At 48.8% G+C, this 18,892-nt stretch overlaps 1 protein-coding gene across 2 annotated transcripts; it reads right to left on the reverse strand.

The window, feature by feature from the left end:
• Positions 1–1,976: 1,976 nt before the first annotated feature.
• On the reverse strand, positions 1,977–18,002 carry SALL4 (spalt like transcription factor 4). 2 transcript variants are annotated; one of them, XM_004476967.4, is made up of 4 exons: positions 17,836–18,002; positions 6,479–8,815; positions 5,596–5,873; positions 1,977–2,523 (listed from the first exon to the last, which is right to left on the reverse strand). In XM_004476967.4, the coding sequence occupies exons 1-4, from the start codon at positions 17,963–17,965 to the stop codon at positions 2,098–2,100; spliced, it is 3,171 nt and encodes a 1,056-aa protein (XP_004477024.1). In that variant the 5' UTR covers positions 17,966–18,002; the 3' UTR covers positions 1,977–2,097. The 2 variants fall into 2 exon arrangements, with proteins under 2 accessions (XP_004477024.1, XP_071067894.1); XM_071211793.1 differs by lacking the exon at positions 1,977–2,523 and adding an exon at positions 3,793–3,938.
• Between the last annotated feature and the right edge of the window lie 890 nt (positions 18,003–18,892).

Below are 18,892 nucleotides of genomic sequence, written 5' to 3' on the forward strand. Positions count from 1 at the left end.
CACCCCTAGTTCTCACCACTGGGTCAGAGACAAAGACAGCAAAAGGTGGGCAAGAGAGTCCCTTACCAGCAGGGCAACAGCCTGGTCTTGCCCTTATACCTCTGCCTCATCAACAACTTCCCTTGGAATTAAATGCCATCTCCTACTTGACTCTCCCCGACCTTCTTCCAGGGGCCCATAAATCTGAGAAGTAGAGGCTACTCTTTGCCAAGTCACCTATCCCACGTTAAGATGTGTTGTGAGTAACCTAAGGCAGAATAAACCTTCTATGACCACAAGTAAAACATAAGCAAAAGTCCTCTAGAATAAAATTCCTGTAACAAAACGTTTGTCCTGTAAAGGAAAAAGAAGATAGATGTGAGAAGTGGGTCAGTTATAGATCAAACCAAATGTGTATTTCAGCCTCTAGGACCTAAAGGATCACAAGGCAGATGGGAATGAGTGTCAAGGAAGGATTCTGATTTCCAGCAGAAGCTACCAGAAAAACATACATACACACCTGGGGGGGAAAAGCCATCCAAATTTATTCTCCAACAGACAGAAAGCATCAGCAGGTAAAACTACAGGGGTATCTCCATAGATCATACATTCACAAGGCATGATTAGCTTGACAGTGAGAAAGCCTCTGGTGTGTTCTTGTAACAATATCTACTTCACAGTGTAAACAGGTAATATTATTATGTTCACTTACAATTCCAGAAGGAAAGGCACAACTTGGCAAAAAAAAAAAAAAAAATTTGGATCCTAAAGTCAGGTGCAATAACTAAGGGACAAACTTTTGCTAACACATTTCAATTTGCAGGCCTTCCACATAGAGAGGAAAGATTTCTCTTCCCCCAAAATTAGGGTATTTCTTTCTCCCTCCTTGTTAAACCATCAGAGCAATGTTTCATCGCTTGCTTAGTATTATTAACATGTACAAAAGGGGATAAAAAAAAATCACAAAAACACCTCAAATGTCCAGCTGTTCACATCATACAACAGCTCTTAGATTTAAGATAGGGTCTAGGAACAGTTCTGTCATCATAAAATAGGAAAATAGAGACTATGGCTACAAAAATAAAAAATGAGGTAGATAAATTAAAGCTTTCACACCCAGGACTTGCCTGTTCCAACTTTGTAGCCTTCATGCAATACTCAGGAAAAAAAAAATCTTCATAATTACTTGGTATTAGTCACCAAGGAAATTTTTAAAAATTAGTATGTGAACCCCTAACAAGAAACATGCCCTTTCACGAGAGTTTCTTCTCAAGAATGAAAACTCAGTTCAACAGAGTAGGCACTGGCGAACAAAATTAAGTCACCTGAGATCCCCTGCTCACCTGCCCACCTCCCCGCTTCTGGTGTTCAGGGAGATGGAGGCATCTGGAAAGCATGGGAGTACATTGGCACTCTTGGGGCTCCAAATGAACTGTATTTAAATAAGCAGCAACATACACATTGATTCCCCAAGGACTAAAACAAGTCCATTTGAGGGCATTCTACTTATTTATGGGTCTAAGGTTGAATTTTGTCAGTTTACAACCTTAGCTTAATGGGAAAGTACATTCAAAAAACAACAAAACAATGGATGTGAGGCTCGGGGGCATACAAAACAGGTCCCTAAATAGACAACAGACCTTTTCCATTCACCTCCATAAATGGTTACCCCATTAAGGATGCAGTACCCACGCCCCACCCCCTTCAGGTTAAGCAATTGTCTACTCCACTGTTGGTTCAATAAATTCCAATCATTCCACCTTGAAAGAGGTGATAGTCTTTGGAAACAGTTAATCTAGGTTGTATAAAGTTTCTATGTACAGTTTGTTGCAAGTAACAAAGCTACTTTGCAAGACCCGCTTCTTTCCAAAATGAAAAAAAAAACTAGTCTGTATTTGTTTTGGTATGTTTTCTTTTTCTTTTTTTTCTGCAAAGCAGCATAGCAACATGATTGTAGGACTGCCTGAGGTTGCGGTCACAACCGTAAACATCATTTGCACATCAGTAAGGGGGTGGGGGGGAACAAAACAGAAGACAGGTGGGTTCTTAAAAAATAAAAAGACAGATGCTAGAGATTTCACTTTGCCTGCACTTCTTCACTGCGAGGTCTCCGTTGGCTTAGCTGACCGCAATCTTGTTTTCTTCCAGGAAGTGAGGGAACTGGTGTTTGGGGACACCATCAGTAGCACCTGGCTTCTCCACCTCAGCACTGATACCTGCCTGGGAGCCATCCATCTTGGAGGCGGTGGCGTTACTCACTACCGAGCTGGCCCCCAGGGACACCGGGAGGGCAGGGATGGCGCCACCACCGCCCTGGATCACCGAGATCTCATTGGTCTTCATGGCCAGGCCGCCGCTGAGCATGGCGGCATACTGGTTCCACACCACGGGGTCCATGCTCGCCGAAGGCGCCAGGATGTCCTTGGGAAACATTTCAGGGACCCTCTTTCCGTCCGTGCCCAACAGAGCCATGGTGTTCTCGATGGCCAGCTTCCTGCCACGGCGTGCCGAGTTATTGTTCGCCCCGTGCGTCATGTAGTGGACCTGTGGGGACAGGGACACAACGGCGTTCACCGAAACCGACAACTCCACGTTGGCAAGTCAAACTCAGCCTGCAAAAGGATTTGGTTCTGTCCAGCGTTTCCTCATAAATTCTAGTTAGATTTCATACCATACAACAACAAAATCCAGGTGTTTGTTCTCTCAAAAAAAAAAAAAAATTCAGCTAAATCTAGCTACCGTAGGACCCTGCACTCCTGCCTAGAACTGAGCAAAAATAACCAAAGTTAGGGCTGAAACTCTTATCTGTCCATATACCAGGCACTGCTAGGTTTACATGAGCCTACACAGGTAAGATTGCACAGAACTTACACACACACCTGAGTACAGGTAAAACCCAAAACCTGAGTATGTTTGGTAAATTTTATCAATGTCAGTATCCTTGTTGCAGCATCTTACTCTAGAGCTTTGCAAAATGTTACCACTGGGGAAAACAAAGGAGGCAAAGACTATAAGGATCGCTCTGTATTACTTCTTACTGCATGGGACTCTATATGCTTGAGGTAACTATGATCTCAGAAATTCAATTAGAATCCATTTGTGAACAGCCCTAGCTGGAGGGTGGGACATCCCCAAGGTAACATGTACTTTGTCCTTCATAGTCATGGCCACACAGAAAGGGCAGTGTTAGGAAGCCAGTGATCACGGGGAGCAGAGAGCAAGGCAAGGTCTCTTGCTCTGTCTGATGGACAGACTCTACACTGCTCCTTCAACCTGGCCTGCTTTCCAGTTATTTTTTCCTGCCTGACTTTTGAGTTCCCAATCCCCTGTCTGGTTTAAGACAGGGCCCTGGGCTTTCTAGACGCTCTCATTTCATCTTCACTGGCATCTCTGGGACGTCAGAGCAGTCTGTTGGTATTAGAGGGAAGCTTGCTGTGCCACTGAAATCACGACTGCTAACCCCACTGGGTAAGGCTCCAGGCACTACTGTTAACATTTCCCTGCTACAACCCACTTTACTCCCCAGGACAATCCTGAGGGCATCATTAGCACTATTCCCATATCCCAGGTAAGGATCTGGGCACAGGAAGTCATCGTCCCAAAACCACAATCCAGTAAGAGGGCCAGACTTAGATCCAGCTGATTCCAGAGCCTGGGAATTAACTAAGCTTCATATTTCTAAGTTATTTGATACCAAGTGACTTCACCTAGGTTCAGGTCCTGGTGCCTCCTAAAAGACAAGCACACACCGCCTCCCGCCACAATACAGCCAGACCTCCTGAAGCAAGGAGCTAGACTCCACCCCCGCCACAACAAGCAGAGGCCACAACAAGCAGACACTGCAGCCCACGGGGAGCGGATGTGGCTCAGCCCGTTGGGTACTTGCCTCTCATACGGGAGGTCCGGGGTTCGGTTCCCGGTGCCTCCTGGAGAAGGCGAGCAGAGAGACAAGCGAACATCTGGGGGAAGGGGGGATAAATAAAGAAAAATAAAAAAGTAAATAAAAAAAGAGAAATCAACTAGTCAGCCCATTTGAGGTGGGGACAGAAATCCAGAGAGGGCTGAACCCTGCTCCCAGGTCATCCACCAAATTGGAGACAGCGGCGAGATGAACTATATCCCGCAAAGAGAGAGGCTGAAGTCCTAACCCCAGGAACTGGGAATGTGACTTTATTTGGGACAGGGTCTTTGAAGAAGTAATCAAGTCAAGATGAGGTCATACAACTTTAGGGGATGGGGCGGGGCGGGGGGGAGGGGGGCCCCTAAATCCAGTGACTGGTATCCTTAAAAGGATAGGGAGAGGGGAGCGGATGTGGCTCAAGTGGTTGAGCGCCTGCTTCCCACATGGGAGGTCCTGGGTTTGGTTTCCGGTGCCTCCTGAAAACAAAAAAACAAACAAATAAATGAAAAACCAACTCAGGGAAGCCAATGTGGCTCAGTGGTTGAGCGCCAGCTTCCCACATATGAGGTCCCGGATTCAATCCCCAGCCCCTAGTACCTCAAAATAAAATAAAATAATTTAAAAATTTGGGGAGAGCAGAGCGGGTATTGCAGGATAGGGAGATTTGGAGACAAAGAGACACCAACACAGGGGAGAAAGCTGTGAAGACAGAGGCAGATTGGAGTGATGCTCCCACAAGCCAAGGAACACCTGGGGCCACCCAAATTGCTGGAGGCATTGAGGAATTCTCCCCTAGGGGGCCTTTGGAGGGAGCCTGGCCCTGCCAAGACACTGTAGTTTCACACTTTAGAGCCTCCCCAACTGTAAGAGAATATATTTCTGTTGTTTTAAGCCACCCACATTGTTGTAAGTTGTTATGGCAGTTCCAGAAAACTATATATATATATAGTTAAAATATATATATATATATATATATATATATATATAAGCCATTTACATGGGCTACTTCTCCCCAGATGAAATCTTAGGTGCAATAAACTTATCATGACAGTACCTGTAAATCACTCTCTGGTGGAAAGAATATCAGGAGGGACCCAGCTGCTCAGTTTTTTAATGTGTGCTGATCACCTGGAGTCCCACCCCCCACATTCCAGTGGCACTGAATTACACGTATGTTTAACTTGTGGTGTTTACTTCAACTTTGCAAGCAAGGAAAATAAAAACCAATGTACAGGGCAGTCAAAGTTTGGAAGCATAGGACAAAAGAATGATTTACTGATACATTACCAATATGACAAATGCCATTTATGTTTCCAGATTTTACTTCACATCTGCACTTCAACTATTGTACAAAGAAATCATGCTCTGCCAACATTAGAGGGTCATCTACCCACGCTGGACTTCCAACAGACAGGAGCCTAGAGAAAAATGGCGTCCTGCATCCAGCCAGCATCCATTAAAAAAAGCAGTTCACGTGCCCCTGAAACCAGACACATTGCTTTCTTCTCCCACTGACTGCAAAGGAGCACCCCAATTCCAGAGACGTTATCATGTGATAAAAAACAGTAACTTAAAAAATGATATTCCAAGAGCTGACTGAGATGCATCTATCAACCCCACGTGGTCTTTACTCTGGACGTGCTCCCCACGGGTAACACCACTGAGGGGGCACCCCTCCCAGCCCCCAGCTCGGCTGAAAGCCTAAAGAAACCCACCTTCAAGTTGCCCTTGGTGGTAAAAGCTCGCCCGCAGATGTTGCACACGAAAGGCTTCTCTCCAGTGTGAGTTCGCTCGTGAATCTGCAGTGCGCTCGCGGACGAGAAGTTCTTCCCGCAGCGCGTGCAGCCGTGATGCTTGGCCTGCCGGCGTGGCTGGGCCGCTAACAAGGGCATCATGCCCGGGGACAGGGTTGAGGGTCCAACAAATGTGCCAGGAAACTCAACTTTGATATAGGTTGGCTGCGCTCGGATGAATGGTGGGAGGCCGCTCCGACCTAGAGATGCACAGGGGAAGAAAACATGCAGCCGTTATCACCCCACACTCAACCCTTCCTCACACCAAAAGCTTTAGAAGCAACTGCCCACTAGTCTGAGAACCTGGAAACGGGTTCGCAGATAATTAAACTTGCACCTCAGAAGCAGCTTTCTTTGATTTCTCTATGTGCACAAAAAAACGACTCAAAAAAATAATGACTCAAACACTTTCCCCTTAAGAGTTATTCATCAGTAAACCTTAGAGTGGCAACTTCGAATCAAGTACTATGGCTTTTATCAGTGGCCAAAAAGAAATGGCCACTTTCTCAAACATTCTTCTATTGGAGTTTACTTACGATTACACACATACCCCCATTAGGCTCAAAGACAAAAAATAAAGATACACTGTCCTGATCCAATTTGCATTAACCATTATTAAAAAAAAAAAAAGGGTTCATTATTGAGGTAGAGGCAGTTGTTACTTCCCTCTACCCAAAAGAAAGACTAGTTTCCCTACAGGAGCTGCTTCTAATACCATACTCTCCATTTGTAAAGGGCAACCCAGGTTCCTCTTGGATGACCTTGTGCCCAAAATGGACATAAGTTAAATCCAAAGCGCTATCACCTTCCGTCTCGGGGCGGCTGTTCTCTGTGCTCTCTGCTTTGCCCCCGGCATCCGGAGACTTGGACTTGATGCTTTCCGCTTGGCTATTGGCCGGAGAGAGTGCCTGGAAGGACACGGTCTCCAGGGCTTCTGGACTTCTGCCCTGATACTCCGGGTCTCCCATCCCCGAGGACGAGTCGTTAGTCAAGCCATCGCTCTCCACGGAACCGTTTTCCCGGCTGCTCTGCCGCTGCAGGCCGAGAGGGGCAGGGCCTGCCTTCCCCGGGGCATCCAGGGAGGCCATCACGGCGAAGCCCAGAGTTGGTGACGCCGAGTGGAGGTTGGGAAGAGGCGTGGGGACCTTTGAGGAGCTACTGGGGGCATCCTGGGAGCTGACTTCGTCTACATCGATGCTTTCGATGATGTCGTCGTGGCAAAGAGCACCTCCACTGCCATTCTCGCCGACCACCATCGGCTCCGCAGCAGTGAAGTCACAGGGACTCTCTGGCAGAGGCGTGTTGGGAATCTGACCACCCATGTGCATGCGAATGTGTTGTTGCAACATGACGGCGTTGGTGAATTTCTTCTGGCAGATCGGGCACGAGTGCTGCATCTTTATTGACGCATTGGTTCGGTGAACCCCGAGGTGTGTCTTCAGATTGCCTTTGGTGGAGAAGGCTCGGCCACAGATCTTGCACTGGAAGGGTCTCTCCCCGGTGTGGGTGCGGTAATGCATTTTGAGGGAGCTCTGGCAGCTCAGGACGCGGTGGCAGATGAGACATTCGTTGGGGTCGGTGGTGGCCTTGTCAATGTTCTCCACTAGCTGCTGCAGTTTCAGAGTCTCTGACCCTGGCTCGGGGGTCCCGCTCCCTTGAAAGCCATCAACCCTTGGGGAATTAGGATTTGGTCCCACCCGAGGCAGTGTGGCTCCACCCTCACTTTCTGGGGAAGGCCCAGGTTGCAGGTTGTTGGGCAACAGGCCACTCATGAGGTCCTTGGGGTTAGTCCCCGAAGAGAGATTTTGAGGTAGCCCTACAGAGGGGGTCTCTGGGACCAGGATGGGTTTGCTGTCTAAGGAGAGGCTCGATTCATCTACAGGAACAGGTAGAGAGAGTGCAAAGGGGATGCCGTTGCCTGCCGCCATCTTATCCTGGAACTCGGCAAATAGCTGGGGGTTTGCCTTCACCTGGGGATGTCGATGAAAGTGCACCTTGAGGTTGCCCTTGGTGGTGAAACGGTGGCCACAGACAGAGCACACGAAGGGTCTCTCTCCAGTGTGGGAGCGGAGGTGGATCTGCAAGGAGCTATCAGTCCCAAAAACCTTGCTACAGTACTTACACTTGTGCTTGTAGAGAACGGCCTCGTCTTTGGGTTTGACATCCACCGCAGAGACGTTGGGCGGCTTCCCCTTCACTTTCTTGGATGGGTCTAACACCGCAGAGGAAAAAGGGCTCTGGAAGAGCACAGAGCCTGGAGCCTGAGGTAGGAGAGCCCCCGGGAGGCGCGACATGACGTTCGGGAGCACCCTCGACCCGTCCGGCTTCAGGGCGAAGGGTGGCAGCCCTGGGGACAGAGAGCTGGCAGTGGAAGGGATGTTTGTGTGAGGTAGCTTGGCTTGTTTCAAGGCGTCCAGGGACAGACCCTGGCTGCCAGCTTTCTGGCTGAGCAGAGCCACGGCGGCAGACACCTGCTGGGACACATGGCTGCCTAAAGTCTTCAGGGTGTCAGCTCCAGCCACACCGGGGTGCAGGGCATGGGAGGCCCACATGTTCACCTGCAGGCGGATCTGCTCCGTGAGCTGGATCTGCTGTAGCTGCTGCTGCTGCAGACAAAGGATCTGCTCGAGGACCCAGGGCAGGCTGCCAGCCCCGGGCAAGGGGGCTGACAGGGCCTCTGCACTCCGCTGATTCACCGCCACCTTGGTGCCCCGCAGGGCTTGTAAAGTCACATTAGTGTTGGCCACTTTGCTTTTGGGTCCATAGCTTATGTCCTGAGGGGTGGGCAGCAGGGCGGGCTCTGTCTTCAGGAACACCGCAGACTCGGCGCCCAGCTTCTCTTTCACGTCCCCTGAGCTGCCCCCGTTCTCCATGCGACCGTCCTTGCTGCTCGGACTCCGTGGCCGGTGGCTCAGCACGGCTACGGGGAAGTCTTCGGAAGGCACCGGCCCCTCGCTGTCATTCATGATGAGGACAGGTGGATTTTTAGTGCAATTTTTCTTATGTTCTAAGAACTCAGAGATGTTAAAGAACTCCGCACAGCATTTCTCGCAGACGTGAGTCTCCTCCCGCCGAGGCCGCTTGACAGTCGCTTCCTCCCCATCCGCTCCGTTGTCATTCCCCGGGTGGTTCACTGGAGTACCTAGTACGAAAGAGGGCAAACTGAGAACTCTGGCCCCAAAAGGAGGTGGGGGTGGGGGTGGTGGGAAAGGATTTACTGGGAGAAACCACAACAACAACACACACCATCACAGAGGGTCTCGTCTGTATTCCAACAGGCAGAAGACCATGTGAGGGGAAAAAGTCATTCGGAGAGACAGAAGGACCAGCCACTTATTAAAATTAAATTGAAAACAACCCCTATTCAAACCCCTCAAGTCCACCAGGGCACAACTATGTGGTATCCTGGCAAGCACTGACACGGGGCATAGGAGGTGAGCAGAACACGTTGCGTTGCAGGGAGTGTGCGAATATTGTGATGGTGCTTCCGTTTCAAATAAACCCAATGTGCAAAAGTGTGGGACAAGGGCAGGAAGGGCACCCACGACTTTAAATAATAAAATTATCGGTCTTTAAAGCAAACTAACATTTTGTTTCAACTTGGTGATTTTACTTAAAACCCTGAGGGGCTCTTGACTGAGGGCTCCATAGGGAGCCACCAGCAGTTTTTGTTTGTTTTTTTTTGGGGGGGGGGGGAATTGACCATAAAACAAAACAGCATTTCTCATAAAGACTCATTTTCAAAAGCAGTTCCTTTAAATTTAAGAAGCATGGCAACGAGAAATTGGACTAAAATAAAATTTATTATTTATCCCATCCCCCTTGTCTGCTCTCTGTGTCCATTCATTGTGTGTTCTTCTATATCCACTTGCATTCTTGTAAGCAGCACCAGGAATCTGCAGCTCTCTGTGTGTGCGGCGCCACTCCTGGGTGGGCTGTGCTTTCTTCGTGCTGGGCGGCTCTCCTTGCAGTGTGCACTCCTTGCACGTGGGGCTCCCCTACATGGGGGACACCCCTGTGTGGCACAGCAGTCCTTGCACATATTAGCACTACGCATGGGCCAGCTCATCGCACAGATCAGGAAGGCCTGGGGTTTGAACCCTGGACCTCCCATATGGTAGGCGGACACTCCATCAGTTGAGCCAAATCTGCTTCCCTGGACTAGATCTTACTAACCCCAGACTGGGTAAGAATATGAAGCTTCGCAAGGTATGTGTGGGTTGGAGGTATAGGTATGGTCTGCCAGGGACAAGAAAACAGGCTTACCCCTCAGAACTTTCAGGAAACATGGCTATGTCAACGTCACAAAAAAAGACACCTGGATTCAGGGAGGTAAGTAATTTAACGACTGTTTGGCGAACACCCACCACAAGCCTTGTACCATCCTAGAACTGGGGATCGTGCAGATACTGAGTAGCCAGGTGTTCAATGAACATCACTTCCCTGCCTTGACTCTTTCTAAAGGCACATCTGGTTGCCTGGGAACTAGGACTGCCGGAGGAAGGACAACTTATACCATGTACTCAGCAACACCTCTAATCTCCTGTGTGTAAGGCAGGGGCTAGGGATCCAATGGTAAACAAAACAAATGTGCCTAGGTGCCCCTTGCTACATACTCATTCAATCCTATCAAATATCAGCCCTACTTACAGATGAGAAAAACTGAGGCTCAGAGAGGTTAACAGGGCTTTCCTGAAGCAACAATGAAAAATAGATGGCATTACTTTTTGAACACTTAGTACATACAGCTGTGGTCTAAACAATCTATGTGTAATTAACAACCCTGTGAGGTAGGTACTATCATCCTATTTGAGAGGGGGAAACTGAGGTACAGGAGACACATTAACTTGCTCAAGGCAATACAATTTTAGTAAACTGAGAACCAACATTAAAATCCAGGCCTGTGGCTTCCCCAGGTCCTCTATTTGAACCCTCAGCCTGTACACTTCCTATCACACTATGTTTCTTTTCTTAAGATTGTAACTATCTTTCCTCTTACAGAAGCCAGAGGATAGAAAAGCCTGGGAAGGCTGGGAATGGAAACTGGTGTTACTGTTCCTATCTTGTATCTGAGACTCCCAGAAGTTGCTTTCAAAGTATTAGGACAGGAGACAGGAAGTGGCTCAAGCAGTTCAGGGCCTGCTTCCCACATGGGAGGTCCCCGGTTCAGTTCCAGGTGCCTCCTAGAAAAGCAACAACAAGCAGAACAGATGGAAGAGCTCAGGGCAGCCAATGTGGCTCAGTGGTTGAGCGCCAGCTTCCCACATATGAGGTCCTGGGTTCAAGTGTCAGGACTCTAGGCACACTGGCTACTTCCAGGAAGATTTCAAGTAGCCGAGAATCATACTACTTTGGATCAGTCTTTTCTAGCTTGAAGAGTCAAATTAAACATATTCTGCAATTCCCAGAACCCTTGAGACTAACAATCTGCACAACTTCCTAAGAAACCAAAATGCGGTGCTTGTGGAGATGGTTAGGCTGACCATCTTTCTGGGAAGGCAATTCTGGCAATTTTGAGTGAAGAACTTTTAAAAGGTCCCAAAAAAGTTCCTCATTGTGGGGGAAAGACTCACAGTTGATAGGTGCAGATCAATGGGTACAACTTGCAGCCTTGTGATTTTAAATGCAACTCTCCTTTGATGTAGCAATTAACTTTCTGCAATACAAGGATGTTTCTTGCAGTTTTCTATATTAATAAACAGCAACAACAAAAATGGATGTGCTAGTAGGAATATTCTGAGGAAGTGCTTTCATAATTTGTAACAAATGTCTCACAATGCAAGGTGTTGGTAGTAGGGTGATATATGGGACCTCTGTATGAGGATATGCATGTTTGTTTTGCAAGTACACAACTTTTTACTATATACTTATTATTTATATAGGTTCACGTTTGAATGATATACTTCAATACAATTTAATTCTTAAAAAAAAGGATGTGCTGTGGTCCATACCTAAGGTTCTGGTTAAATTAGGGTACAGAAATATGATGACTAGTTTGTAGCCTACAAGAATAAAACACATCTGCATGTGCTGCTATATAAGACAACTACCCAAGATTTACTTCAAGACTGAGGTGGGGGGGAAAACACGACAGGATGTATATAATATGCTCCATTTGTGTTTACAGACAAAGATATAAATGTACGTGGAGAATTTCTGAAATGAAAAAAGAAACAGTTGCTGGCGACCACCTCCTGGAAAGTGAGCCTGGGTTGGAAGAGAAAAACTGTAAACACTTTTGTACTATGGCTTCTTTTTAATTAGCATGTTTGCAGCTGTTGACCTGGTCACTCTACTTCTGGAAATCTCTAATAAAGCTTATGCAAAAACACTGACCATTCCATCCCACCTTTTAATAGCCAAAGCAAAACCTTCACCACCTTCCCCTCCAAAAGAACAAAAAACATACACTTCAGACTCACACCTTCAGAGCCATGTAAGAAATAAGCATCTTCATTCTCATTTTGCAGATGTTTTTCCCCCAAGCGGTTTAATGTGACAGAAAGTACTAGCCAGGAAAGAGCAAGGATTGGATTCTTAAAAACACTATTGAAGAAGGGGGACTGAAATTGGTGGCATAAGTTAAATTGTTTCTTGGCTATCACTCCTCCCTCTATGGAGACTTCCAGATATTTTTTACCCTCTTCCCCCACTCCCCCCATCACCCCCCCCGTTAATCATCCCAGCATATTTTAATACCACAGATATACTGGTTATCTGTTTATGTCCTCTGGTCCCCCGTAGGGCCACCTAATTTTTTTCACCTCTCCCAAAACAATTCACCCCTTGGGGACAATATACCCTGCCCCCAACAGCATTTAGAAGTAGGTTCTTTAATAATTTAACTATTAGGAATGCAGGGAGAACCGATTTGGCTCAAGCAGTTGAGCACCTGCTTCCCCAATGGGAGGTCCTGGGTTCGTTCTGGTGCCTCCTAAGAGCAAAAGCCAAAACAGCAAGCAAACAAAGGCAAGGCAGGGAAGTCCATGTGGCTCAGTGGCTGGCTTCCCGGTTTCCCACTTGAGGTCCCGGGTTTAATCCCCAGCCCCAGGACCTCAAAAAAAGAGGGAACATAGCCCGATGGTATTAATTGGAACCTGTGACTGCCATCAGTCGAAACCAGAGATATGTTCATATCATGTTTCAGTTGTTACATTCCTTGGAAAAATTTCAGTGGCTACTTGATAGGCTAAAGAAGCACATGTTACTATATCACAAAGGTTTAATTTCTCCATAACTAGATGTCAATGTTATTTGCTTGGTATTCTGTATCTTTTTACTTCATGCATTTAAAGATAGTGTGTTGAGAAGGGCCTGCCAAAGGCATCCTGTGGCACAAAAAAGGTTAAGCTCTCCAGCTCTCGATGGATCCAACAGTTCCCAAGAGTGATTTACAACCTGAATACCAGCTTGCCTTTGCTGTATACACAAACTGGCCTCTCCTGTAGCCTCGAAGCAATTCCAGCAACATCCCACTGGAATCTTAAAACAGCAGCGGTGCTGTTTACTTGGGCAGTAAAAAGTACCTCTATTTCTAGACCACCGTTAGCAAATACTGAAACCGTATTTGCCAAAGTGTAAGAGGACTCTGTTACGACAATTGCCGAGTTCTCGAGTTAACCCTTTGAAAAAGGAAAAAGCAAAGTTCAGGGGGATTACACTACAGCTAGTTCTTCCACCCCTCCTCCCCACCCCCACGCCGAATTTTAGGAATGTTATCTCTCAGCATCTAGTTATCCAATAAGTTGGAAGAATGCAGTAAACCCAGCAGGGGTCTTAGATTCAATCACTGCCAAATGGGTAGAAAATACGGTTACTATTGTATAGGAGGAAAGCCTCATCTACTAAGGACCAATCAAATTCTGGAGACACTAAAAGGTTTAAAAAAAAATAAAAGCTGTATATCTTGATAAAAGCATTATGAATCAAACTTATCTTTTTCCACTCCTATATTAAAAGAATTACAAAGAGTAGATTATCTAAAGCACATAAGATCGCCTACCCTTCCCCTTAGTGATAATTGCTTACAAAAAGAAAAAAAAAAAAAGCTGAGATGTCCTTAAGTAATGAACCAGTTGAAAGTACTTTACACCAGTTTAATTTCACATCTGAATTCTGCAGTTTGAAACACTTAAAGCAACAAATTTGGTAAATTCAGGGCTAAAATTAATTGCTCCAAAATAAGAGCAAAAAATAATTTGCTGTCTTGGATCAAAATTAAATCCAGGGACTCCGCTCTCAAAGGAGAAAACATAAAAGGAAGCTTTCGAGCTGCTTGGGTGTATGAGTTCTGCTAGCAAGGCTCCAAAGCCCGTTTTCCAGAACTAGAGCTGTGGCTAGCAAATCTGCAATTCCGTGAGGGAAGGGCGCTGGGCTGTCTCCTTCCTCAGTGCTCCCTAGAACAAAGCCTGACAAGACATGAAATTCGTTTAAAAACAAAAATAGATGGTAGTGACTGGAAATCCAGTTCTCTTGGAAGAGAGGCTTCTAAAAATGTTTAGATTCCTTCTTAAATGATCAAAAGAATGATCAAGGGTGATGAGAGAGGGAACTTCTAAACTCTTTCTCTAATTTTTCCAAGGCAATAAAGCCCAGAAAAACCAAGCAAATGCAAACGAACACTGCTTTCTTTCCAACTAGCTGTAATTTTTCCATTTCTAGGGACCTCTTGATCAAAACCCTGCAAAGGCTCATCTCAAAAATTTAGAGAGATCACCAAACCCAAAACTTAACATGGCTCCCTCAACCTACCCCCATCACCAGTTGCTAAGACCTTATTAACCCAGCCCCCTGGATACAGACCAACTCATTTCAACCAATCACCACAGATTACTCTAAAATGAATAAAAACACTGCTTTGGCAAGCTGTTGCGAGAATTAAAGTTCATGAACTTGAGTCTGGTGCCAGGCACATAGTACGCCACGGTTACTACAGAATTATCAATCGGCAGCACAACACCAGCTTGATGCAATAAGTAAATAAAAACTAAAGCCTTACTATTTTGGACAAAAATAATTACCTGATCACATTCGAAGCACACAGTAGGTCTTCCATATCGAAATTAGTACCTAAACAGGGTGTTTTATCTCCCCTGTACAGTTAGAACCCCAGAGCAGACGTCAAATGAGCCACACAGCTGAAAGTCATACAACCAGAGTTGGCTGCAGATCTCACTCTAAAAACCATGCCCCAAACCAAACCCTTCACATTCACAAGAGGAAGTGCTAACTCCATCTCCCGCCTACGGAGATGGCTCCCCACTCCACCACCACCCCACCCCCCAGTGAGGAAGCCAGCATGGGCAAGAATGACAAAGTATCATTTTCTCCTGCACTGGAGGGTTGGTTACATTCTTAAGGTCAGAGAATAGGGATTTTACAATGCAATTTATTTTCAATGAACAAAAGGGACTGGGGGGCAAGTTATAGTCCCTCATGCTTTTAGAAATCCAATTCAAAATCTAATTCGGGACGTTTGGCTTGCAACTTTTAACTAGTGCTAATATCAACAGGATTTCCCTCATCCTAAATTAAAATAGAAGCCCCGAGAACCCTATTCCCTTACAACCACCGTCGGTCGTTTTTAGAAATGGGCTAGGCAGTTATTTGAGACCTGGGAATCTTAATCGTTGATGGTTGTAATCCAGTTTAGCACAAAGGGCATTTGAAACTCTTTTGAAAAAATGCTAATTTTCCGTTTGTAGCATTAGTCCCCAGACCACCTGCAGATTTTTTGATCTGTTAATTTGATCGCTAGACTTCACAATCCTCCCTCAAAATCTGCATACTCTGCGTTTCAAATGATTTTGCAACATAAGACCGGTCCACTCTCTACTTTAAAAATATACACTTCGTATATTCATACATACCTACATGAAATAGATTTAAGGCTGCTCAATCGCAAGCAGCCAAAACGCAGCATCAAAATGTACCGCTCGGGGAAACTACCTTCTGTCCCAACTCGGTATCCGGGAGTTGTTCAAACACATTTAGGATGGAGGAGTTCTTTCCACGAATTCCAAAGACTTGGCGAGAATACCGGGAGCAGCAGCGATCGCGAAAGCCAGTGGCACCAGTCCGCAGAGGTGCCCATCCTCGGTCTGGCGCAGCCCTCTCCATTTGCCCTTCAACCTGGTCCCACCCACCAGGTGTGAGCCGTACCTGCCGGGGAACCGCCTTCCGGCTCAGGGAGCGGCTCCAGGCTTGGCCTCCAGGGGGCGCCCGCGCGCAACCCGGCCGTCCGCTCCAACCGCGGCGATCCTCAGTGGACACCCGCCCCCCAAACGCGAACGGCCGCGGGAGCGCACAGCCAGGACTGGGACCCCAGCCCGGCTCATGGTAACTCTGACACGAGACTGCAACCCGCAGGAACTTAAGCAGCTCTCCGGTAACAAGTTCCCGCCAAAGTGGCAGGCATCACCAAAAGCCACACTTGCGGGCGCCCACCCAAAATGAGGGGAGTAGGAGGAAGGGGAGAGGCGAGCAGGACCAGAGGAGGGACGGGGAGGTCGGAGCTGGCCCCTCCCCTCCGGGGCAGGCGGGCGGGCCGAGGTTAACCCTTTTGTTCCAGGTGGGCCAGGCGGCGAAGCCTCTCCCCGCTCCCCCCACCCCCGCCCGGCCAAAGGCACAAAGAGAGTCCAGGCTGCGGCGACTTCGGGGCGCGCTGCCCTGACCTTCCGACGCCCCCAAGCCGCAGAGCCGCCCTCTAGGGCAAGCAGATTTCTAATTTGCGCTAGAAAAATGTTATTTGGGGGATTTGGGGGAAAACGGGGACTGCATTAACTTATTGTAAATTTTGGCAATTTATTACATTCCTCCCTTCCCCCCAAAAAAACACAAACAACCACAACGGTACGATGCGGTAATACTAAGAGGCAGCGGCCGCTTTCTTGGGAAAACCAGGGCGTCGGATTGTCCCGGGCTGCCGCGCACACCCCCCACATCAGCTGCTGGGAAATTAGAAAGCAGGCGGGGAGGGGAGAAAGGCGACGGGCAAGGCCCGAGGCCAGGGAGGAGGTTTACAGTGCCCCCTCCCCCCACGCGGACGCTACAAACTTATCAGGCGACAATTTGGCGGGCCGGGAAGGACAGGAGATAGTGGGAAATCGACGCGCTCCTACGACCCCCGCCGTTAAGCGATCACGCGGAAGAGGCGGCGGCGGGTCCGCGTCCAGCCGGGCGGGGGTCCCGAACCTCCCTCCCCCTCGGGGGCCGCTCGCCCCGGCGGCGCGGGCCCGGGCGGCCGCGGTAGCTCGCCCTGCGCGCCCGCTCGGCCCCGACCTCGCCCCGGCCCCCGTCCGCACACGCACCCGGAGCCGGGCGCCCCGGAAAAGCCGCGCCGAGCGCGGGGCCGCTGCAGCCGCCGCGGGGCGGCCGCGCACCCCGGGCCCCGACGCCGGGGGCCAGCACCCCTCGGGCTTCCTGCGGTTCCATTTAGGAAGTCGGAAATCAAAGATGGCTGGAGGTCAGGCCCCGAAAGGTTAGGGCGAGGATCGCCGGCGACGCGGCCCGGGGGGCGCAGGCACGACCCGAGAAGGAAGAGCGATCTCAAGGGGGAATGGGGAGCCCTTCTCCCCCATCTCGCCCGGCCCCCGAATCCCGGCCGCGGCGCGGGTGGCCCGCACCCCCGCTCCTGGGGGTGGGGAGAGGTCGCGCCTCCTCCCCCCGCGGGGCCCGGGAGGGCAGCGTGCCGCTGGCCGCCCTTCTCCCGGGGCCCTCCAGGGGTGCGCCCCACCTCCAGCCCACTGCAAAAGCCCCAGGGCGGGCGGGGGTGGGGGGGGCAGAGGCCGGGGCTCCTTTCTTTGGAAAAAGCGGCGCCAGGGATGGAGAGGAACCTAAGTTACAAGTGGGGGGCGGGGGGGGGGCGGGCGAGGGGGGTGGAACCAATTAAGAGGGGGGAGAGGACCAGAGACTCTTTCAAGAGTGAGGGGTTCCAGAGGACTGGGGGTGAAACTTACACGAGAGAAAGGAGGAAAAAGTGTAAAATGTGCAAGGGCGCGGGGAGAAGGGGCTGCCTCCCCTTGCCCAAGAACTGAACCCCCCAAGATCTCGGCTCCCACATCTATGCCGGCGGCCACCCGCTCTCCGGAGCCCGCGCCCACGAGGGTCCCGCGAATGTCCGGGAAGTTCCCCGCCCGGGGCGGACGCCCCAGCCCCACTCACCCGGCGCCCCCGCCGCCGGCGCCCCTGGGGCGGCATCTGCAAACTCCGGGGTCGGCTGCTGCGGCTGCTGCTCGCCCTGGTCCTCCTCGGAGTTGATGTGCTGGGGTTTCGCCTGCTTGCGCCTCGACATGGTGCGAGCATCGGGGCGCCGGGAGAGCCGCGGTGATTTGCCCTCTCCGCCACAAATTCCTGGAGTTCGGAAATTTACCCCCCTTCGGCCGGAACGCGCATGTCCCAGTAATTATTATTATCAATAATGCATTGCGATTTATCATGAGCCCTGACAGCTGATTGGCCTGGGTCCAAGACCTCAGAGATCATTTAAATAAGCTCTCATTGATCAGGGAGGGGCGAGGCATGCTGGGCTTTGTAGTTCGGCCCTACATGTGACAAAGGCGTGTTCATCAAGAGAGCTCAGTTAATTAGCATCCGGGCTCAGATTGGCTGGGGTGTGGATGAAATCAGAGGGGCAGCCGTCGGTGCTCCAATTGTCTGAGGCTCTGGAGGGGAAAAAGGAAATAAATGGGTATTTATTTAAAACTGGAAGCTTGCATAAAAGTTTGGGGATGGGTTTGTGCTTGGTAGCATGTTCCAAAAATTACTTCAGTAAGACTGATGTCCGCAAGCGGGAGTAGAACTTCCTTTCGGTCGAACATTTTGGCCCAATTTTTACCTCTCCCCCAAAAAACTGAGCTGTGACCCTCGTTCCTTCCCACCTTTTTAAAGGAAAAGTTTAAATTGAGTTTCGAGACGAGGGAAGAAGATGCATGGTGGCTTATTCAATTTTCCCACCCCATCTAAACCCCTTAAGAGGCCTTCGAATTTCCAAAGTTTCAGATTACCTCCTCATCTTGATTTTCTTCCTTTAAACGCTAAATAACAGCTTCCAGGACTCATATTCACAAGGATTATTCGTTACAATTTGAGCTTGGTTTGTTCGGTTTTTGTATGTGTTGTTTTGGGGTTTGTTTTTTTTTGCTTTTAAAATGACTACTAAACATAGAAAAGGCAGATTAAAAGCAAGCATAGTCAGATAATATCAAAACAGCAAGCAATT

This window comes from Dasypus novemcinctus, chromosome 24 (assembly GCF_030445035.2).
Source record: "Dasypus novemcinctus isolate mDasNov1 chromosome 24, mDasNov1.1.hap2, whole genome shotgun sequence".
NCBI classification, from domain to species: Eukaryota; Metazoa; Chordata; class Mammalia; order Cingulata; family Dasypodidae; genus Dasypus; species Dasypus novemcinctus.

What these genes read in the sequence shown, in the direction of transcription:
- SALL4 (XM_004476967.4), bottom strand. Translation starts at nt 17,965, where the DNA reads ATGTCGAGGCGCAAGCAGGCGAAACCCCAGCACATCAACTCCGAGGAG. An exon ending in GCCGGCGGCGGGGGCGCCGG is followed by an intron (nt 8,816 to 17,835) that starts GTGAGTGGGGCT and finishes CTTTCGTACTAG; the next exon opens with GTACTCCAGTGAACCACCCG. An exon ending in CCACCAAGGGCAACTTGAAG is followed by an intron (nt 2,524 to 5,595) that starts GTGGGTTTCTTT and finishes CTGTCCCCACAG; the next exon opens with GTCCACTACATGACGCACGG.